This window comes from Fundulus heteroclitus, chromosome 12, assembly GCF_011125445.2.
Source record: "Fundulus heteroclitus isolate FHET01 chromosome 12, MU-UCD_Fhet_4.1, whole genome shotgun sequence".
Lineage (NCBI taxonomy): Eukaryota > Metazoa > Chordata > Actinopteri > Cyprinodontiformes > Fundulidae > Fundulus > Fundulus heteroclitus.
In genome coordinates this window covers 8263403-8281782 of record NC_046372.1, presented here as the reverse complement: position 1 = coordinate 8281782, position 18380 = coordinate 8263403, and the positions used below count along the sequence as shown (strand labels likewise).

Sequence of the window (18380 nt, the reverse complement as noted above, 5' to 3'; positions counted from 1 at the left end):
AAAAAAAAAAAAAAATCAGAGCCAAATGGCGATAAAAGCAAACCATTTCCTTCTTCATGCTGATTTCCTATTCACCTCACACAAACATTTTATTCACCTATGTTGCAAAAAAAAAAAAAAAATTCATCCTGGGCCTCAACCGTTATTTCTGAGCCTTGTTTCCGTTCAGGTGAACATCCAGTGAGCAGTATGTGGGTAGAAGCATGTTGCTGATGATAGAGGAAACAGGAGTTGTCAGGGTTCTCACGGTAGCCAAGATGACCGGTGAACTTTCCCAGAATCAGAAAGCATTTCAGACTTCTAAAGATAAAACACATTCATCTGTATTTTGGCGGGGAACTTCAAAGGCCAAAAGCCACAGGTGAACTACAAAACCCAAAATGTCCCAAGAACGAGGCTTTTCCTTCATTTACAAAAAAATAGGGGCTTCATTTTTATGTAACACCACAGTGTTGCCAACCTTAAATGGAAAGTAGCGAAAGCTTCTGGAATGATGTGTGCTAATTAGCATATCCATTTTGCCATTGCATCCTATTTGCATTTTTCCTGGTGACAGCCGTTGTCAGCCTTTTACATCTGGTTGCTTCTGTGCTGCCGCTTCACACATAGTGCATTTTAAAACTGCTGAATTCCCCATAAAGCTTTTCTTTTTTTTTTTTTTCATTTGCATATTTTCTCCCCATTGCTGTTATCAGACACTGAAATGAGTCTGCAATATTGAGAAGTACTACATTTAGCACAAGTTAACCAAAAGTTGCCTGCAAGTCTTTTCTAAGCTCCTGTGTTGCACTACTTTGAAAAATGTGATGTCAGCTGGCAAAAGTAACAAATATATAAAGACAACACCTGTGCTGTAATTTCTGCTCTATTACATGCTGTGCGTGTTCAAAAGGAATATAAACAGCTCACTTTGTGTTTTTCTTAGTTGCACTGGAGTCAGCTTAAAAAAGCTTTCACAATGAGTCCAAAGTAAAAATGAACTGTACTGGTTATTCTAACAAAAAGGACCGTATTCTCAGACTATAAGGCGCACTTAAAATCCTTAAATTTTCTCAAAAATTGATAGTTTGCCTTATAATCTGGTGTGCCTTATATGTGAATACTGTACTTGTATATACCGACTGATATTATGTGGTACAATGCGCTCAAAAATATCCATTGAGCAGAGCGGTTTCATTGTTTACCAAAGTCGTACTTACACATTTTACTGCATAAAATCGGTCAATTCAAGAAAACTGTCCCTAAGTGGGATATAACTTCCATGTACATAGTGACAAGCTAAAATGAACAGAAGAGGGGCTGCACAGTACAGACGTATGTTAAGTAAATGTCTCCTGGGACTGAGGTGCCAAGACAGCAGCTCCTGCCAGTGATACCAGAAAATAAAAGATGACTAGAAAAATTGGTTGAAGGCCAAACCTAAAAAAGAATTATCAGTGGAAAGAAGAACTGTTTGACATTAAGAAATCAAACCACAGGGAAGAGAAGCGTAACCTGAAAGGCAGGACTGAGCTCCCTTCGTCTTCTCAATACTTACAAAGACATGCTGACTAAAATCACAGGTAAGTGTCCCAGTTTCTTCCTTCAACTTAATATTCTGCATTAACCCCTAGCTTCTGAGGTTATTCCTCCCACCGTCAGTCCTATACCTTAGGCACATCACTCATACGCTTTACACACCCACACCTTGCCTCAACATCCCTCCTATGCTCCCTCATTTCTTTCACATCTAATTACCTTTGCATCTGGCAAAGAACTGTACAGTTAGCACCCTAACCGTCCGCAAGTGATCCATCATCCTGTGCACTATCAACCGTTTTGTCTTGGCCTTAAGATCAAAAAGAAGGGAGCGCACACGCAGCATATTAATCCCTACACACAAAAATGTTTCTTGAGACGCACAACTTTGTGGTAAAAATTTTCACTCAGCAGTAGTTTAGTTTTAGTAGTAAGAGCTTTCACATCTGAACACATATGGCGTCGACAAATCAGTAAAATGACCCAAACCAAATGTTAGATTTTGATAAGCGTTGCACCACACCGAAACGGGTGACTTCTCTCCTCATGATGTCAGGGTGAAATTCAGACTACATAAACACAAACCAAACAGTGAAGAAAAACAACTTGGCACACAAGTCTTTTTTTGCTTTTGGGTCAGAAACCCAGCTTTTAAGCATAGTCTAATAAATCCCTAATGAGTAGAGGTCAGTGCCTTTATTCACAAAGATTCCTAAGACTAAAAGTAGCTCTTAGTGGCGTCATTTTAGGGGGAAAAATTAGAATTTCCCGAATTCTATGATTTTTCTTAGAATTTTAGCTCGGTAAGATAAAAGTTATTCACAAAGCAGCCAAGGCCTTAACAGAGCTCCAAAGGTGACAAAATGTTAATAGTGAGGAGGACTTTTAGTGAGCATCTAAAGCAGAATAGATGGAGGAAACAGTGAGAGTTGTTTGGCTGACCCGCCACCTAAACAGTGGAGGAAATTAGCACATAAACTTCTTTAACAATCATACAATTATAATGCAGATAAGATAAACTTTGCCATTTTTTTGTGTGTCTGCTCATCTTCTTTGAAGCTATAGATTTTGTCCAAAGTTTAGACCATCTGACTCAAACTGGGTTATTCCACTAAAATTAAGTTGGCTAGGAACAATCCTGGAACCACCCAAGCTTGAACTCAAACTGAAAGCTGCTACAATACCAATAGAGCTGCACAATATGCCAAATCGGCAGCCTGAGTGCACACATGGAGGTTTCAATGTGTCCAATATAGCAATCAGAAAGGACAGCTTTGACGTAATATTTGGTAGTATACTACCAATCAATGCTGCATGTGCCATTCAGTCCCTTCACCGTGCCAATAGCATCTTTGGTCTGCTAGAAAGATTTTCACTTCCCTCAACGTCTTCAATGGCCTAGATGCAGAAGATGACAACGAGTGGTAGAGTACAGCCAGAAAAATGTTGGTTTACGCCTTTATGGTAATCCACTTTATCGCAATATTCTGCAACAGAATCCAAATTATGCGTTTTCCTGATACCATGCAGACCCAAACACTAGAGAGATACAGTTATATCACCTCAATATAAACCTGAATACAGAGCATGGTAAACGAGAAAGCAGCCCCAGCTCCATAATCCACAGTCATGTTCGAAAAAAGGATTTAGATACCCACAAGGGCAAATCAAATGCCCTCTACTGAAAGGTTTTACGGTTAGACAAGAAAATAATGACAAAAAGAATGCTTGGAGTCAACGTGAGGCGTTAAATAAAAGAAAACGGCAGTCTTTGTCAAGCATGGCTCGAATAACATCATGGCAAGAGTCTGTTGAGGTGCCAATGATACTGCTGCTTCGCACAAACTAGAAACAAATCTACCTGCAGGTTCTTCACCAGGACATTAAAGTAAATTGATCCTGAACACACATAAAAATAGGTTTACAATGGATAAAACCAGCCAAAAAGCTTCTGAAATGATTCAAACCGCCATATTGTATGGAGAATATTTAAAAGCCTGGTTAGTGCATGAAATCTGCTAGTTTACATGAACTCCAGTTCAGATATTGTAAATGTGGGAAAATATCCAGCTTGAATTATACCAGATGATGTTTTTTGGGGGCCAAAGAAAGTGTGTAGATTCTCTGCAGCTTGCTAAAGGGAGATTTAACCAAATACTTACTGGGATGTTATGTGTTTGAGGCTGTATGTGTAATTCTGTGTGGATTATAGGAAAATACCCATTAAGATCAAACTTGTGCACCCAAATTTTGGTTTTTAAATCACTAAACACCCTGGAAAATAAACTGCATGACTAAAGGTCCATAATAATGTACCCATCATGCAGTTAATGAATGAATTCAAACTTTTTACCCTCACAGAAGACACTGAAATGTCTGCCTAAAAAAGGTACATTTACCATATGAAGATCACGCTGGGACAGAAATCTGGAGTGCAGCACACCAGCTTTAGCGCCTGCTCCCAACTAACAGAAGAGAGACCATCGCGTAGGTTGTTCAACGTCAAGATAACCCGTATATCATTAAAACAGAATGAAGGGCCTCGAGCCCTCGTCGTTTCAGGTCGTCTGTAAAAGGGACAACATTTCACACGGGTTTTGGCACCATGCATCGCTCTCACAAAGGAAGTTTTTTTGTCTCATTCACAGCTCTTCATGTCCAATAAATAATCTGTATCTTTCCTCTTATGTTGTTCCCATCCTTTCTCTCAGTTTCTATCATAATTTAATTTGCCTAAAACCAGTCTCCTCACAGGTTTCTTTTTATTCACACAGTGTATTCTTTCAAGTGTTGGATTATGAAAAGCATGTGTAGTTATAATTTATGTTCTAACAACAAGCATCAGACACTTCAAATACACATCCATGCCTGGAAACAAATATGCATATAGAAAGGCTGTGACATTATGTCAAACAGAAACAGATGAATCTGGAAGAGAAAAAAAAAAAAAAATCTAATTGTACATCTTATCTGCTTTTAAAACTCCTGTAAAGAAAACAACAAAAATAAACGAGACAGAAGAGAGAACACAAAACATCCCAAGAGAGAAACAGTTTTTCTTCTGGTGCATCTAAAGTAGTATTGCATTCATCTGTGATCAAGAGAAAAAGAAAGAACACACAGCCAATATAATAAGCATTAAAAGCAGCCAATTAAATAAAAAGAAAATGTAACAATTAATTTGGACTTACATCTTGAAAAAGACGTCTGTCCTGCGCCAGACGTTTGGATGCCAGTGTTTTGGTGACATGATAGAAGGTGAGAAGTGCTCTGTGCTGCAGCAGGCCATCTTGACCCTTCACGGATTCGAGCAGAATTGGAATAAGCTCCGGCCATTGCCTCGGGCAATCAAGCCGGGCCACCTTGGCTATCAGTACTGCAATCTGGGTTGCTATCTGTTGGGGAGAAGAAGAAGAAGGATGAGCGAACATAACCAGAGGCAAAGCATTAACAAGACAGCAGGTGTTTATGGCAGAGCAAATAAAAATAATGGGAATTGAGCTTAATTATTGGGCATATATACAATAAGAACTGATCTAAACTACTATAATTGTATTTCTCTGCCCATTTTGAAAACAAGCAGTTAACAAAGACCACAAAAACAGTGTGTTATAACAGAAAAATGCACCAATCAGGCTGTCTCTGGACTAACACAAAAAATGATAGAAAGAAAAAATGGGTAAAATGGGCTGCAGGGTGTTTTTCGAAGCATACATATAGTAGATTAAAATAGATTAAGTAGATGAAAATTTATTTATATATTGAAACAAGTAAATAAACATCATTAAATAATAAATAATTAAAAAAATATTTTTTTATTTAATTGATAGCTATTGCAGCATCATGAATTTATTTTCCATGAAAGTCAATGGGTGGGGCTAACACTCCTTTTTTAGGCTCAAGTTGAAGTGTGCTTATTAATGTATTGGCTTGTTGCACATTGACCCTCCACACAATAAGCAGAGGCAGAAATAATAACAAAAAAAAACATTTATAAAAATGAAAGAAAGAAAAATAAAAAGTAAAAACACTGTATCCAAAAAAGGAGGCTGTTTAAAACACATTCCTAGTTTGGCTTGTAAAATGAACCAGAAAAAAAAAGTTACCAACTATCTAAGCAATGCATTAATTTAATGACAGCCACATCAATGTTAAATGCCTATAGCACCAATTCAACCAGGTGATTCATATGTGTTAATGCATGTTTGATTTTCCAGTATCAATAGGTCATTACGTTTTCCAAGAAAATCAGGTAAGGTCATAAATTTCATATCGATTATGGGACTTCTAAACGTGCATTTTAACATCCATAAAAAGACAATTAACAGAACACATTCTTTTCAATCCCCATAATCGGTAAAATAAAACTACATTATGATAGGAGCAATGGCTTTAAACTGGTTTTCTTGCAGGGCAGGAAGTTTTGTGCAGAAAAAAAAAACTAGGTTAAAATCCTTTTTGCTATTTTTTTCCCTCCAGTATATTCCATTCTCCCGACTAACCTGATTGACGGGCTCATTGAAGTTTGTGATAAGACCAGCGCGCAGTGATGTCTTCTCCTCTTCTGATAATGCACTGTGAACGAAGCAGACGAAGATTTAGAGGGCGTAAGGCAGGCAAGGAGGAAAAGCACAAAACGGAGCAAGTTCAGAGTTTCGTGTTTTCTCATAATTATCTTGCTGCACAACAATTTCATTCATTAACAATTCATGAAGGCACATCAGCCAAAAATAAAGACTAGAGGAGTAAGAAACAACCAAGCCCAGACTAAACCTGCAACATTCTTACTGAAGATGAAGAACTCTCCATCCAGCAGGCTGCAATATCCAGCAGGACACCAGGCACATTAACACGGACCGTGATTGCATATCTCAAGAGACCCCTTGTCCTCTCATTTCCATTTCTATACATGGAAATCAATTACAGAAACTGACAATATGGAACACATCAATTTAAATACCTCTCATGGAACAAACTAAATCACGTTAATGTGCAACAATTGATTGAATTATGCAAATTCAAGCACTTCCCAGCTGTTTTCTTTTGTACGCAAGTCACTATGGTACATACTGCTAGGGGAAAAAAAACACCATTACATTTTTGGAAATATCTTCTATATCCATTTTAATTTAAAAAAATGCAAATGGGGGATAAATGGTAAACTAACCTATTTTCTAAGAAAATTGTTTGGCCAATTTACGCCGTAAGAGGATCTTCACATTTGGGACGGGATGTCTGGACTTACAATGTCAATCACAATATTTTGGTATAAACGTGGCTTATAGTGATTACAATAAAGGTTTCTTCAAGCTTTAGTTCCATTCTATATTAAAAGGCCATTATTAAAGAAATTTGTAATGGATGTTAAAAATTTCAGCAACCTGTATCTGACTTTATACATTGAAGTCTGGGATTTTCACCTTTAGCATGTGACTAGTGTTTTTTCACCTATAGGTTTATTTTCAACTTCCTGGGGTTTTCTTAACCTGTAAGCCATAATCACCTAAATTACAAGGAATAAAAACTTGAAATGTTTTACTCTATGTGTAATGAATCTCTATAAACCGTTTCAAAAATACGACAAAAATATTGCACTTTTCCACAATTTTCTAATTTTTTTAGATGTGCCTGTAAAAATAGCTTGTTGTGGAAAGCTGGGCTTATTTAAGACGTGTAAAAGGGAAATAAAATGTATTAGCTTTTACAGCATGAGCTCTGGATTGAAGTCATGATAAAAACGATAAAAAAAAAAAAAAAAGGATTCTCTAATGTCAGTACATGTAATACGGGCAAAGCCCCAAAGACACAAAAATACCTCTACATTTAAAACTTAGCGATTATCTTCAGTACACCAATTACACTAGCAAATGTTTTTTCCCACTAAAAAGAACACTATAATTGCCTTCAATCATATTTTAAATATATTCAGTTTTAATAATCCTCTTAAGGAACCATCAGTAGAAAATGTAGTCCTAACAAGAACAAAACGGTATACTGTCAGTTTTGGATATTTGCAAACACTGTATCTTTATGCAAATAAACCTCCACTTGTATGATAATTATTACCTTCCCTGATAACTACTATAAACAAAACAAAATGTGTCCATTCCTGATTTGGAGTGGCTCGGTTTAGAATTTACTCTGTAGATTTTAAATCAGAGTAAATTGCTAAATTAAAAACATAAGACAGAAAAGAGCTTTGATGAAAAACTGTTCCAAAGCTGTTGAACTGAGCACAAAGGCTGTCATCATCATCATCATCATCATCATCATCATCAACCACCAGAAAGAAAAAAACATCTCTTTTTAGGAAAAACATAAATGGGAATCCAACAATATCCACAATGCAACAGATTTCCAGAATAATTCAAATATTATTCAGATTGTCTCCAAAAGAAAAAAACTGCAACACATTTTTCTTCGATGGATTGTATTCCAGGTATTTTAAAAAGTTATTACTACATGAATTGAGTCTTTAACCAATATATTGATGAGAAAGTAAGTTTACCTAACTTTTTCAACACTCCTGGGTTATTTTTATAATAAGAAAACTTTCTACTTTTGTTGCTTGAAGTTTTTATGTGCTGAGCTCTGGGAATAGTCTGCCGGAGGATGTCAGGAAAGTTGAAAGCAATATGAATCATATTCAAATTTTAAACTTTTATGAAAGCTCTTCGTTTCATCTTTATGTTTTATTTCCCTTGTGCATTTGCTGTACTGCTTACATTTGTGCCATCTTATTAGCTTTGTTTGTCAAAGCGCCTCAACATTCACTACTAAAATGAAAGTAAAAGAACCATAAATAAAGAACATATTAAACACCATCTCCAGTGGATCAAGTATTATAAAATAAAATATGTTGTCATCTCTATATTTTAACAAATAACACCTTTGAGCGTAGTCCAAGTACCAGGACATCAAATATTACATTTAATGAGTTGCAGAAGCTTTATTTTTCTCTAAAAGTCTGGGGTATTGGGACAATAATCTTTATTATCAGGATGCAACTGTAAACGTAATATTCCTGCTCCTCTGGACTTTCAATAAAACAGACCTAATTATGTAGGAAACACCACTGCCAGAGTTTATAAGCAACTTAAACCCATTTCATAGAACATTCACCAGATTGATAAAAACTTACAGAACAGACCATGTCACTTTTCAGAGTTCAGGCTTATTTAATTGACCACAGTGAAATGAAAACTGTCCTGTGTATGGACATATTGCCATTTAAAATGCTCCCTGGAGACAACTTTAACCTCTGTGAGGAAAAGAAGAAATCATCTGGGGGTTTTTTTATCAGCCAACTGTTCAAAAGTAGAGACTTAGGGATGTATGTGCGTGCATTAGTGCACAATGTATGGATAATTTTACATCTGTGAAGCCAACCTAAAAGGGCCTGAAGCAACATTTGCTCCCATTCAGATGTATTTTTTAATAGATTTTTTTTCCACCCTTTTATTTTATTTGTGCAACTAAATGCCAAAGTACATTAAGCATCCATTAAAACAGCATGGTACTGCTTTAAAAGAAGTCTGTCTTAAAATGACCTTTAGATGTTCCACACCGATCAGTCTACATTTTACTTTCATCCCATTTTAGGGTAAATGGGCTAGTAAAGTGACCAAACAATTATAAATAAACTACAAAAAGTATGCCATATCACCACATTATAATGAACTCTGAGAGAAATGTTGCTGTCACAAGTGAATTGCATAATATACATAATACAAGTTTGCTAAACCACTTGGCAAATTATAGCTGTTGTCCCATTATTCTTTAATTTTTCCACGTATATTTGGCATCTCAAAGATTTGCACATGGGTTGAAACTTAATAAAATATAGCTTTTCGTGAAAACGCCAAATCCTGTATGCGTGTTGGTTCTGAAACCCAACCTGTTATGCCAGCTACTACAAGCTATGCAAGGTACTAAGGTGAGTGAATCTTCATGAGTGCAGACAGAGCTTCTGCATGGCTTAGCATTAGACTTTTTCACCTTTCATAAAACACTTGAAGGTGAGATGAAGGCCATTTTTTTTACCATCTCTATCCGTTTTGTGAGGAGGGTGGGTGTGGCAGAGGAGGTAGAGGTCAGCCCCCATTTGTTACACGACTGACACGTCAAACAAGGTTGTCAACGATCTACTTTAGCTCAATCCGTGCGTCGAGAATACTTCTGTTATGAGGAAGCATCTGGTCACTCCTGCCAATTTAATAAATTTCTCGCTATATTTAGCAACTTTTCAGATCCATTTTCATGTACAATGTTAGTGTGCGGAACTAAGTGTGCAACACAATGAAAACTGACACCAAAACAAACTGGAGAGGACTCCCATGCATCATTAAACTCTGCTATTTGACAACATCAAAGTCCCACATGCAGATACAGCGCAGAAAAAAATGGCGGACCAAACCAAAACATGACGTCAACATTTTATTTTTCAACAGCAATAAGGTACATAAGTTGCTCTGCACATCACTGAATTACCTCAAATAATGTCAAGCGCAATGTAAACACCACGGGTACAGGAGAAAAATGTGCCGTGGTCCAAACCAGCTGACTGCAGCATTCAATCAGTCCAAAACACTACGCTGCATATGAGATGCTCGGGCCAGAGGGGATTCTCGCTTGTACGGTGCATTTGTGTACATCTTATACACCAAACTGTCTAAATAAAAAGTATTCCAAAGCAATTAAAAAAAAATATTCTAAAGCATCCGCATAGTCTTGTTTTAAAAAAAAAAAAAATACTAAACATTGATTTTCAGGTTATTTTATTGTTGTATAATTAATCTACCAGCTATACCCACTTATCTTTTGCTAACAAAAAACAAATGTCCAATCACTATAGCAGCTACTTTTTATTTCTTTCACTTGATTGAAGCAAATCGAAAACAAAGCAAACCATAGCTTCAAAACCGAAGTACATACCGAACCTTGTTTTTTTGTGTATTGTTACACCCCTAGCATTTACACAACATTTGTTTGATGAAAGGGAGTAAATACTTTTTCACTGCATTATAAAATGCATAGCAACAATGCTCCGGTGTATACACAAAGTCTCATATCTTCATTGGCTATAGAACAAAAAGGCAGACACAATACTGTTACAGGCAGGGGTACATGTAAAAACTATGGTAAGTGATGAAAATGGAACAAAAGCAATAACTATGAATATTTAAAGAAAGGCCACATAGTTCCGAGGCGCCACTGATTATTAATGGTCACTCACAGCCAAGTGAATTTAGGAGCAAATGTTAACTTTAAGTCAACGGAAGCACATCAGGTATCCAAAGCAGCAAAGTTAACCTTAAAATACCCCAAAGCCAAACTCGCATAAGACAGAAGAGGCACAAACGCATAAACGGAGAATAAAATCAAAGCGCAATGAGAAGGATAATTAGAGTGAAAAAGAAAATGAAGAAAGATGACTGCTGGAAAAAGTCAAGCAGATGCAAGCTATAATAGGTAAAAGCCTGGATAAAGAGAAAATGTGGAAAAGGGGACTAAAAACTAAGAACAGTTTAGCCTCACAAGACAGAAAAAGGAGATTAAGACTGATGAATATAGATAGCACATCAGTGGATAAGACGGGGAATAAAAGCATAAAGATGAGCCACATTGCAGAGACGATAAAGCTTTAGATAGAACATTGAGATTGTGGGTTTGAGACATGCAGGTACTTACTGAGGGGCCACCCTCCTCCAGTATCTGTCAATGCCATTTTTGAAGTAAAGCACAGCAAGCCATCTCACGTTCACATCCAGCGTGTGGTTATTAAAAATATTCTGGGAAACACAGAAGAAGAAGAATATGGACATTCACCACCAGTAACAGTATTATAGTTCATATAATCAATACCAGACCGCTCAAGGACTGATCCAGTTCAATAATGTGCAATAAGCAAAGCTGTCCCGGAGGAAAAAAGGGTATCTGAATATCTGAAACAAAACCAAAATATCACAGGAGAAAACAATTATGCAACAGCTCCTTTAAAAAAAACAAAAAAAAAAAAAAAACAACACAGACCATTTTAACTCTATAGCCAAGGCTGTCCGTGCCATACACACTTGTGTAGTTTTACTCCCTGCAAGTACTGACATGTCTGAGCTGTAAATTGTGGTAATAAACCCTGAAAATATGTCTGAGTACCCTGCGTATTCAGAGTTATTTGTTTTGCACAGCAAAGGCAGGAGCTCCATAAAGACCAGCCACAGTAATATCAGAGATTGGAATCTCAGACCTCATATTTTCAGAATGGAAAGTGTACCGTTTAAGTAACATTTGGGCTTTTGTACGGATAGAAAACATCCATCTGTCGTATCAAGGGAACAGCACAGACCATTAGCAGAGCTCCGCAGCGTAACTATTTACTTCCAATATGCAAGTGAAAAACAGTCCGCTGTCACTTGGCTTTTATCAGATCCAATCAATGGAGCTGGAATTTAGCTTGTTTGGCTCTCTTTTGATCAATCCATGTAGATACTGCTCTCCAGAAATAATTGAGACACATCGTGCTCCCTGGCTTAATTGGGACCGTGCCATCGCAAGCAGCTGCACAAAACACAACTTTGTTGTAAACATCTTTTGTAAGTGTTGAATCATCTGTAGCTCTGAAGACAACACTTTATCAGAAGTCGGGGATGCTTCAAAGCCACTCTCAGAAAACCATCAGAAGAATCCCTTAAGGGTTAGGTCCAGATATGAGCTTCGGACTGCCTGAAGCATGCTGTTGACTTTGCCCGTTAGATACAAAAGTTTCAAACCCCAAACCTGTGCCTTGGCTGAACAACAGTACCGCATATGAACTGATCCGCCTTTCTGCGGCAATACAGAAAGACGGAACGGAAGTCGTTAAGAAACCTCAGTTTCCAGATACCAGATACCTTAGAGGCAAAATCTCTATTTTGTCCAATATAATCACAAACAACAACCATTGCCCCCGGGTGCTATTTAATACAAGTATTCCTGTTTTAAATCCACCAACATCTGCCCTACTCAATGCCTTAGTCTCCACAGGAAATTGCTTTCCTTCTTTATTGAAAAATTAGCATCCTTTAGAGAGGCTACAGGTACCGATTTGGCTGTATTTGAACAGTTTGAACAAGTGTCTTGTTCTCTTCTGGGCAAAAAAAGTTAATTGTATGAAACTGAAAAAATGTCCGGAAGGGTGACGGAACAGGAAACTGGAAGCCCGAGGAGCGCTGCGTGATGCAACACTACCGGGCGCCGTAGTGTGCATCAAGCTAATAACAGCTAGCATTAGCTTATGTTGATCGGAAGGTTTTCACAGTAATAAATTTAACAGTTCTCTTTGGAATAATCTGTTTAATTAAATGTCAATGTCCTTTCATAAATACTAAAAAAATAAATACGGATGGCAAAATTCTCTTAGTTCAGTGCATCAAAGTCCACTGCCAGCATAAAAAAATATATATATTTTTTTTAAATCCAACAGGAGGAAAAAATGCATGGTGCCCCAAATTATTTATCAGTAATGGTATAGGCTACCACAATAAGGGAAGAATAATGAAAGCTGTCAGCCGGTTTGTGCCTGGCATGCACTCTGACATGAATACAGCTGATGGAGGTGTGATTGCTCGGAGCAAACAGGACAGGCAATCCCTGACAGGCATTGGTTCAGAAATCCAAAATTAATTCCTTTGTTTCTTTATTTACGTGGCAGCACCGTTCGGGATCTGTGGAGCCTCTCATATTGTGACAGCTTTCATATTGTAGAGGTAGGCCATAGTAGCTGTTACATTCATTCTGAATATCTGACTCTGTCACATACTGATTACAGGTTATCTTTGGTCCCAACACAACGGCCCTCCTTCAACCCGTCTCACATTGCGACATAAGACCAAAGATTTTGGGCCACACCCAAAGATTTCTCCACGATTTTTCCTAAACTCCTTGTATTTCGTCTGCAATGGCCGGGCATTAGTCGCCTCCAACTTCTTCAGAACACACCGGCTTGCCTTTTAACTCCCAGATGTTACTGTGGACGCACCTCAACTGTGAAATCGGCTTCCACTAGATCTTTGATATATAACTGAACTTAGCCGTTTTAAATCAAAGCTCAAGATTTTTTTACTCAGGCGAGCTTTTAACACTTGAATGTGAACCCTAAGGATTTATACGTGTAGTGGGAAGATTCTTGATGTGAGATGCCTGAAACTAGAAGCATTCCATTGTGGCAGCACAGTGGAGGACACAGGAGGCACATTATTATACAAATTGTGTACAGCAGAAGATGTGCAGTCGATAACGATTTATAAGGGGCGGGGGTTCCCCGTTCTGTATAGACAACGGTTACTGTCTCAATATCTATACTGTATCTAATGTGTGAAATATTGGGGGCATTAAAAAAACAGCAAGGGACAAAGCAAATGGGAGGATTATACATCGGTCTCATGTTTAATCCCCATAATGTTAAAAAGACAAATGGCCATTGTAAAAGCCAAATTGCTGTAACTGCTGTGTGCACTCCATTTACTTTTATGCATATTTTAAAACAAAACTATATTTTGATAAAAAAAATATATATAAATTGTTCAGAGAAACACAAAAACAGGTACCTGGGGATTCAACTCCCAATTCTTAACATGCTTGATTTTGCATCACGCTCTGCCTCATGTGTCACTCGTAATGGTTGAGAACTATACACTAATGGAGAAACCCCTGTTGTAAAATGTGTGTAGAAAAAAAAAAAGCAACCCTGGAAAGTTATTCCAAAAAAAAGTAAAAAACAAAGCAACTGGACTAGTTTTCCGTTTTTGAAGACGTTTTGTTTCCTCTCCAGGAAGCTTTCTCAATTCAAAAAGTCTGGAGTAATGTGCAGTACCAAGCTTTATACTACTGCCTAACAAAGGCCTTGTAACATGCAAATTCAACCAAAACAGGTCCACCCCTTAGTAATGGGCGGTTGTTAAAGCCATTAAGACAGCAGATTAAACCGAAACTGGTCCACTCCTCTGTAACGAGGCGTCGTTAGGATTGTTATTGGCCTGGTTTAAAGGAACGAAGTTTTGATCACCCATATGAGGGTGAGAACTGAGGTGATGATTGGCCGGAATTAATCCTAATCTGGAGTAATTTGCACATTACTCTAGACTTTTTGAATTGAGAAAGCTTCCTGGAGAGGGAGCGAAACGTCTTCAACTAAGGAAAACAAGTCCAGCTGCTTTGTTTTTTACTTTTTTTGGAATGACCATGACCTGGATGACTGAGAATCTTCCCCAACCCTGGAAAGATTTCAGACTAAACTAGCTGTGCATTATGCATTGCCCACAAATATCTCAGGAGTGCAATGTGTGAAAACAGCCATACACCGCAGCCAAAATAGCTGTAATGACATCACCCTTAATGTAACATTAATAAACTGTTGACATGGTTGTCTTTTAGTGCCGTCTACATATACTGGGCATTATTTTGACAAATTATGGAATATTTGTTGAAATTCTGCTTTTGTGTCTAAAACTGTCAGTGTGGCGCCCTCTAAGCTTCAACTGGTGTCATGCGTTGAATTTGCAATCGATATTGCTATTGGGTCAAATGTTTTTGGAGAAACTGACATCAGTAACCCTTCTGCTGTGGTGTATCAAAGCTGCTCCGTCTTGTGCCTTCGTAGTGAACACTATTGCCATCTAGTGACCTTTTTTTTGTTCTTCAAAAAAGCGACTAGCAACATGTCTAGCGACTTTTTCTGTATTATTGATCACTTCCTGTGAAAGCACCAATCATTCTGTAGTTACTGTCTTGAGGCAGCAGCAGCGCTTCCATGAGCCCCTTCCTACTTCCCTCTGCGCTGTCTCACAGGCGGACAGCTGCTGCCTTGTCCTGAAACCTAGGGATGGGTACTGTTAAGGATTTATCGATACTACTACTCATAACGATACTCCTTATCGATCTGGTATTTTATCGGTACAATTATTGATATTTTTTAATCCAGCAAAAAGGGTTAAAAAAGAAATGACTGACTGGTTTATTTTTCAAACATTGGGAAGAAAAGAAACGAAAAGTACAAAATATTTTTTAATAGAAATAGAGCAATAAAAACATAAATAACTATATATATTAAAAAAATGCTAAACTCTTGAATAAAAAGTTGATTGTAGGAGAGAGAAATATCTGTGTTGACACGACAAAGATTAAAACACACTAAATATGCTAAAAGAAATAGGACTAGTATTTAATAATATTTTTACTTGAACACAAACTACATTTATACATTTTTATGTATAATTTGAACCAAAAGATAGCAGAGGCACCCACAATGTATGAGTTGAATAACTGAGAGGTTGTGTAAATCAGTTACAGGGAGGGATTCATTTAAGTGTAACAGTTTCAAGAGAGAAAAAAAAAATCCCACTACCCGTTAAAGATTAAGTTAAGATTACAGTTACATTGCTTTGCAATCTAGTGGAAGATTTGCTCATGCGTGACTCGTTTTCAATGGGGAAACAGACTTCAAGCTCAGTTTGCTGCAGCAGCACGCCGACGCTGACCGCCTGTCAGAGCTTTCAAAGCAGGAGGGACTCACAGCTGATGGTTTTCTGAATAGACGGAAAACTCAGAGCGATTGGTGCTTCAACTTGTTGCCAAACTCTCAAACAACACAGGGAAAAAAAAAAAAACAGTTGATCCATGGCTTGTCTCTTTTCAATAAAAAAAAAGTCACTAGAGTGGTCTGAAAAGTTGCTAAATTGGAAACAGTGTTGAAGATCGTAAACGAGGCGAACATGTGAGAGCAGAGCTTTAGCTCCTCCCATCAGTCCCCTCAGCGTGTGCGGTTCTTAAGGTGGAGAAGATCGGCAGAACAATGTTTCGGTTGGAGTCTCCCTGAAAAATTGTGAGCGACATAACAATATCATTAAGAGAATGGATAGGGTTGAAGCTTGTCGGTCAGCAAGGAACTGCCCGACGTGGCCCCGGGGGGGCGTTTAGATACCGGGTTTCGGTTGCCATCCCTATTATTGAGTTAACACCTTGAGCCAGCCGCTCAAACTAATAAGGCTCTGGCCCGCTGGGCTCCCTCAACCTCCGGTGATGACGAGGGTAAAATAAAAATCCTCCACCTCAAAGACCGAACCGTGGCGTAACAACCAGCATAACTCTGCTCATGCAAATTAAGCTAGCTGCTCCTTTCCCTCGTCCTGAACACCCTCCCCCCTCTTAAACCCGCCCACTTTCGTGAAATTTTTTCAAATTTGTTTGGTGTCAAAACATTTTGTGAAAGAACTGAGCAAAAGTCCAGTTGCCTCCGATAACCGAGATGACCCAGATAACTGAGAACTTGCAGCGGCATTTTTTAATGCAGTTTAAAAAAGAAATAGAAAAGGATTCATCAATATCCTTCCTGCCACACTGCAAAAATCTTTCCAAACTTATAGACCTGCAAAATAATTCAAATTTCACTTATTACTCATCCAGCCCGCATTTAAAAAAAGTTAGCATTAAATATACCCCCGCCCACAACAAACCATTGCTACAACATAATTAGACTATGAGAAGTTGATGTCACACAGCTTCTGTGGATATATATATATATATATATATATATATATATATATATATATATATATATATATATATATATATATATATATATATATATATATATATATATATGCTTCGAATGGGAGGTGTTTCCTTACCTCACCCACACGTAATATACTCCTAACAAAATAAAAAAAGATAATATTTTCCCTATGACTGGTTCTTAATTCTTTGTGTTCACCTAAGCAGAGCTCATACTGAGCCAATTTCATTACAAACTGTGAAGATGAACGCAAAACATCTTATCTGAGCCTGGCGAAAAACCGTAAACAAATAGATTCCCTGAAATATGGTAGTAATCTCCCCGGTGGATTGCACAGTGCGCTGGCATTTTAACCACCTTTGCCTCTTTACAAACACCATCTGTGGCCTAACTATCAGCAACTAAATCTTAATGAAACCATTCAACAGAGATCTGAGTAATTCTTGAACACAATTGAATCCCCAGCTGTCAGTGCTGCACTGCTCGCTCCTTTAAAAAAAATATATTTTAATTTCTTCCTGTAATTACAGTTATTGTGCGAAACCGCCGGGCTGAATTATCAAGCGAAACGAAGAACGTGCGACCCATCGTCCTGGCATTGTTAAATGTAGCGACGATGAAAGATATTCCACTCCGATTCGTGAACGGATCCTCAGATTCCAACTTAAGGGCGGCCTGTTTTCTGCTTCGCGTACCACATTCATCATGCTGTCAATTTGTCGACGCACATATTTTAATCAGAGTTGGTCACTCACCAGAAGGACTGAATAGAAGCCCGGCTGTGTCTCCCATTGCCGGAGCTGCTCCTCTGCAGGCTTCAGCACGGCCGTGTCCTGGCTGGTCGCTTGGGTCAAGGCCCGCAGCACCACTGAACTGGCACTGTCCATATCCATCGCTGGATATATCTGCAGGGCACCATGAGACGGGACCGAGAGTCAAAACACAGGAATAGTGAAAACGTCTGGTTTGTTTTAAATTGGTTCAGTTTAAAAAAAAAAAAAAGTCCTATAACACCAAGAGAAAGCTGGAGGAGTCGATGTGCATCTACAAAGAACTTGAGAACATGAAACAGACGCTTTTACTTTTTCTGACTGAATGACTTCGACCCGTTTTCATTATAGATCAAGCGGTGATGAAACCCGTCCCGAACTGCGTATATATCTGTTAAAAAAAAAAGCTACAGATCTTAAGAAAAGCATACATAACAGAAACATTTGGAGTCATCTCTACCCTGCAAAGGCTTGCTGTATGCCCCAGATATTATTTAAGCACCCCAGTTTCACACATCCAAAGGAGTTTTTCCCATCTCAAGGAA

The 18380-nt window shown here is 38.0% G+C and overlaps 1 protein-coding gene across 1 annotated transcript in view; it reads right to left on the bottom strand.

Moving 5' to 3' along the window:
• ipo11 (importin 11) overlaps nucleotides 1-18380 on the bottom strand; it is a 157162-nt gene that overhangs the window by 136385 nt on the left and 2397 nt on the right. The window contains exons 2-5 of the mRNA XM_036143880.1: nucleotides 17821-17970; nucleotides 11209-11309; nucleotides 6021-6093; nucleotides 4710-4913 (exon numbers count right to left, since the gene is read on the bottom strand). Of these exons, the coding sequence (XP_035999773.1) occupies nucleotides 4710-4913; nucleotides 6021-6093; nucleotides 11209-11309; nucleotides 17821-17958 (516 nt within the window). The 5' untranslated portion in view covers nucleotides 17959-17970. The remainder of the gene's footprint in view (nucleotides 1-4709; nucleotides 4914-6020; nucleotides 6094-11208; nucleotides 11310-17820; nucleotides 17971-18380) is intronic.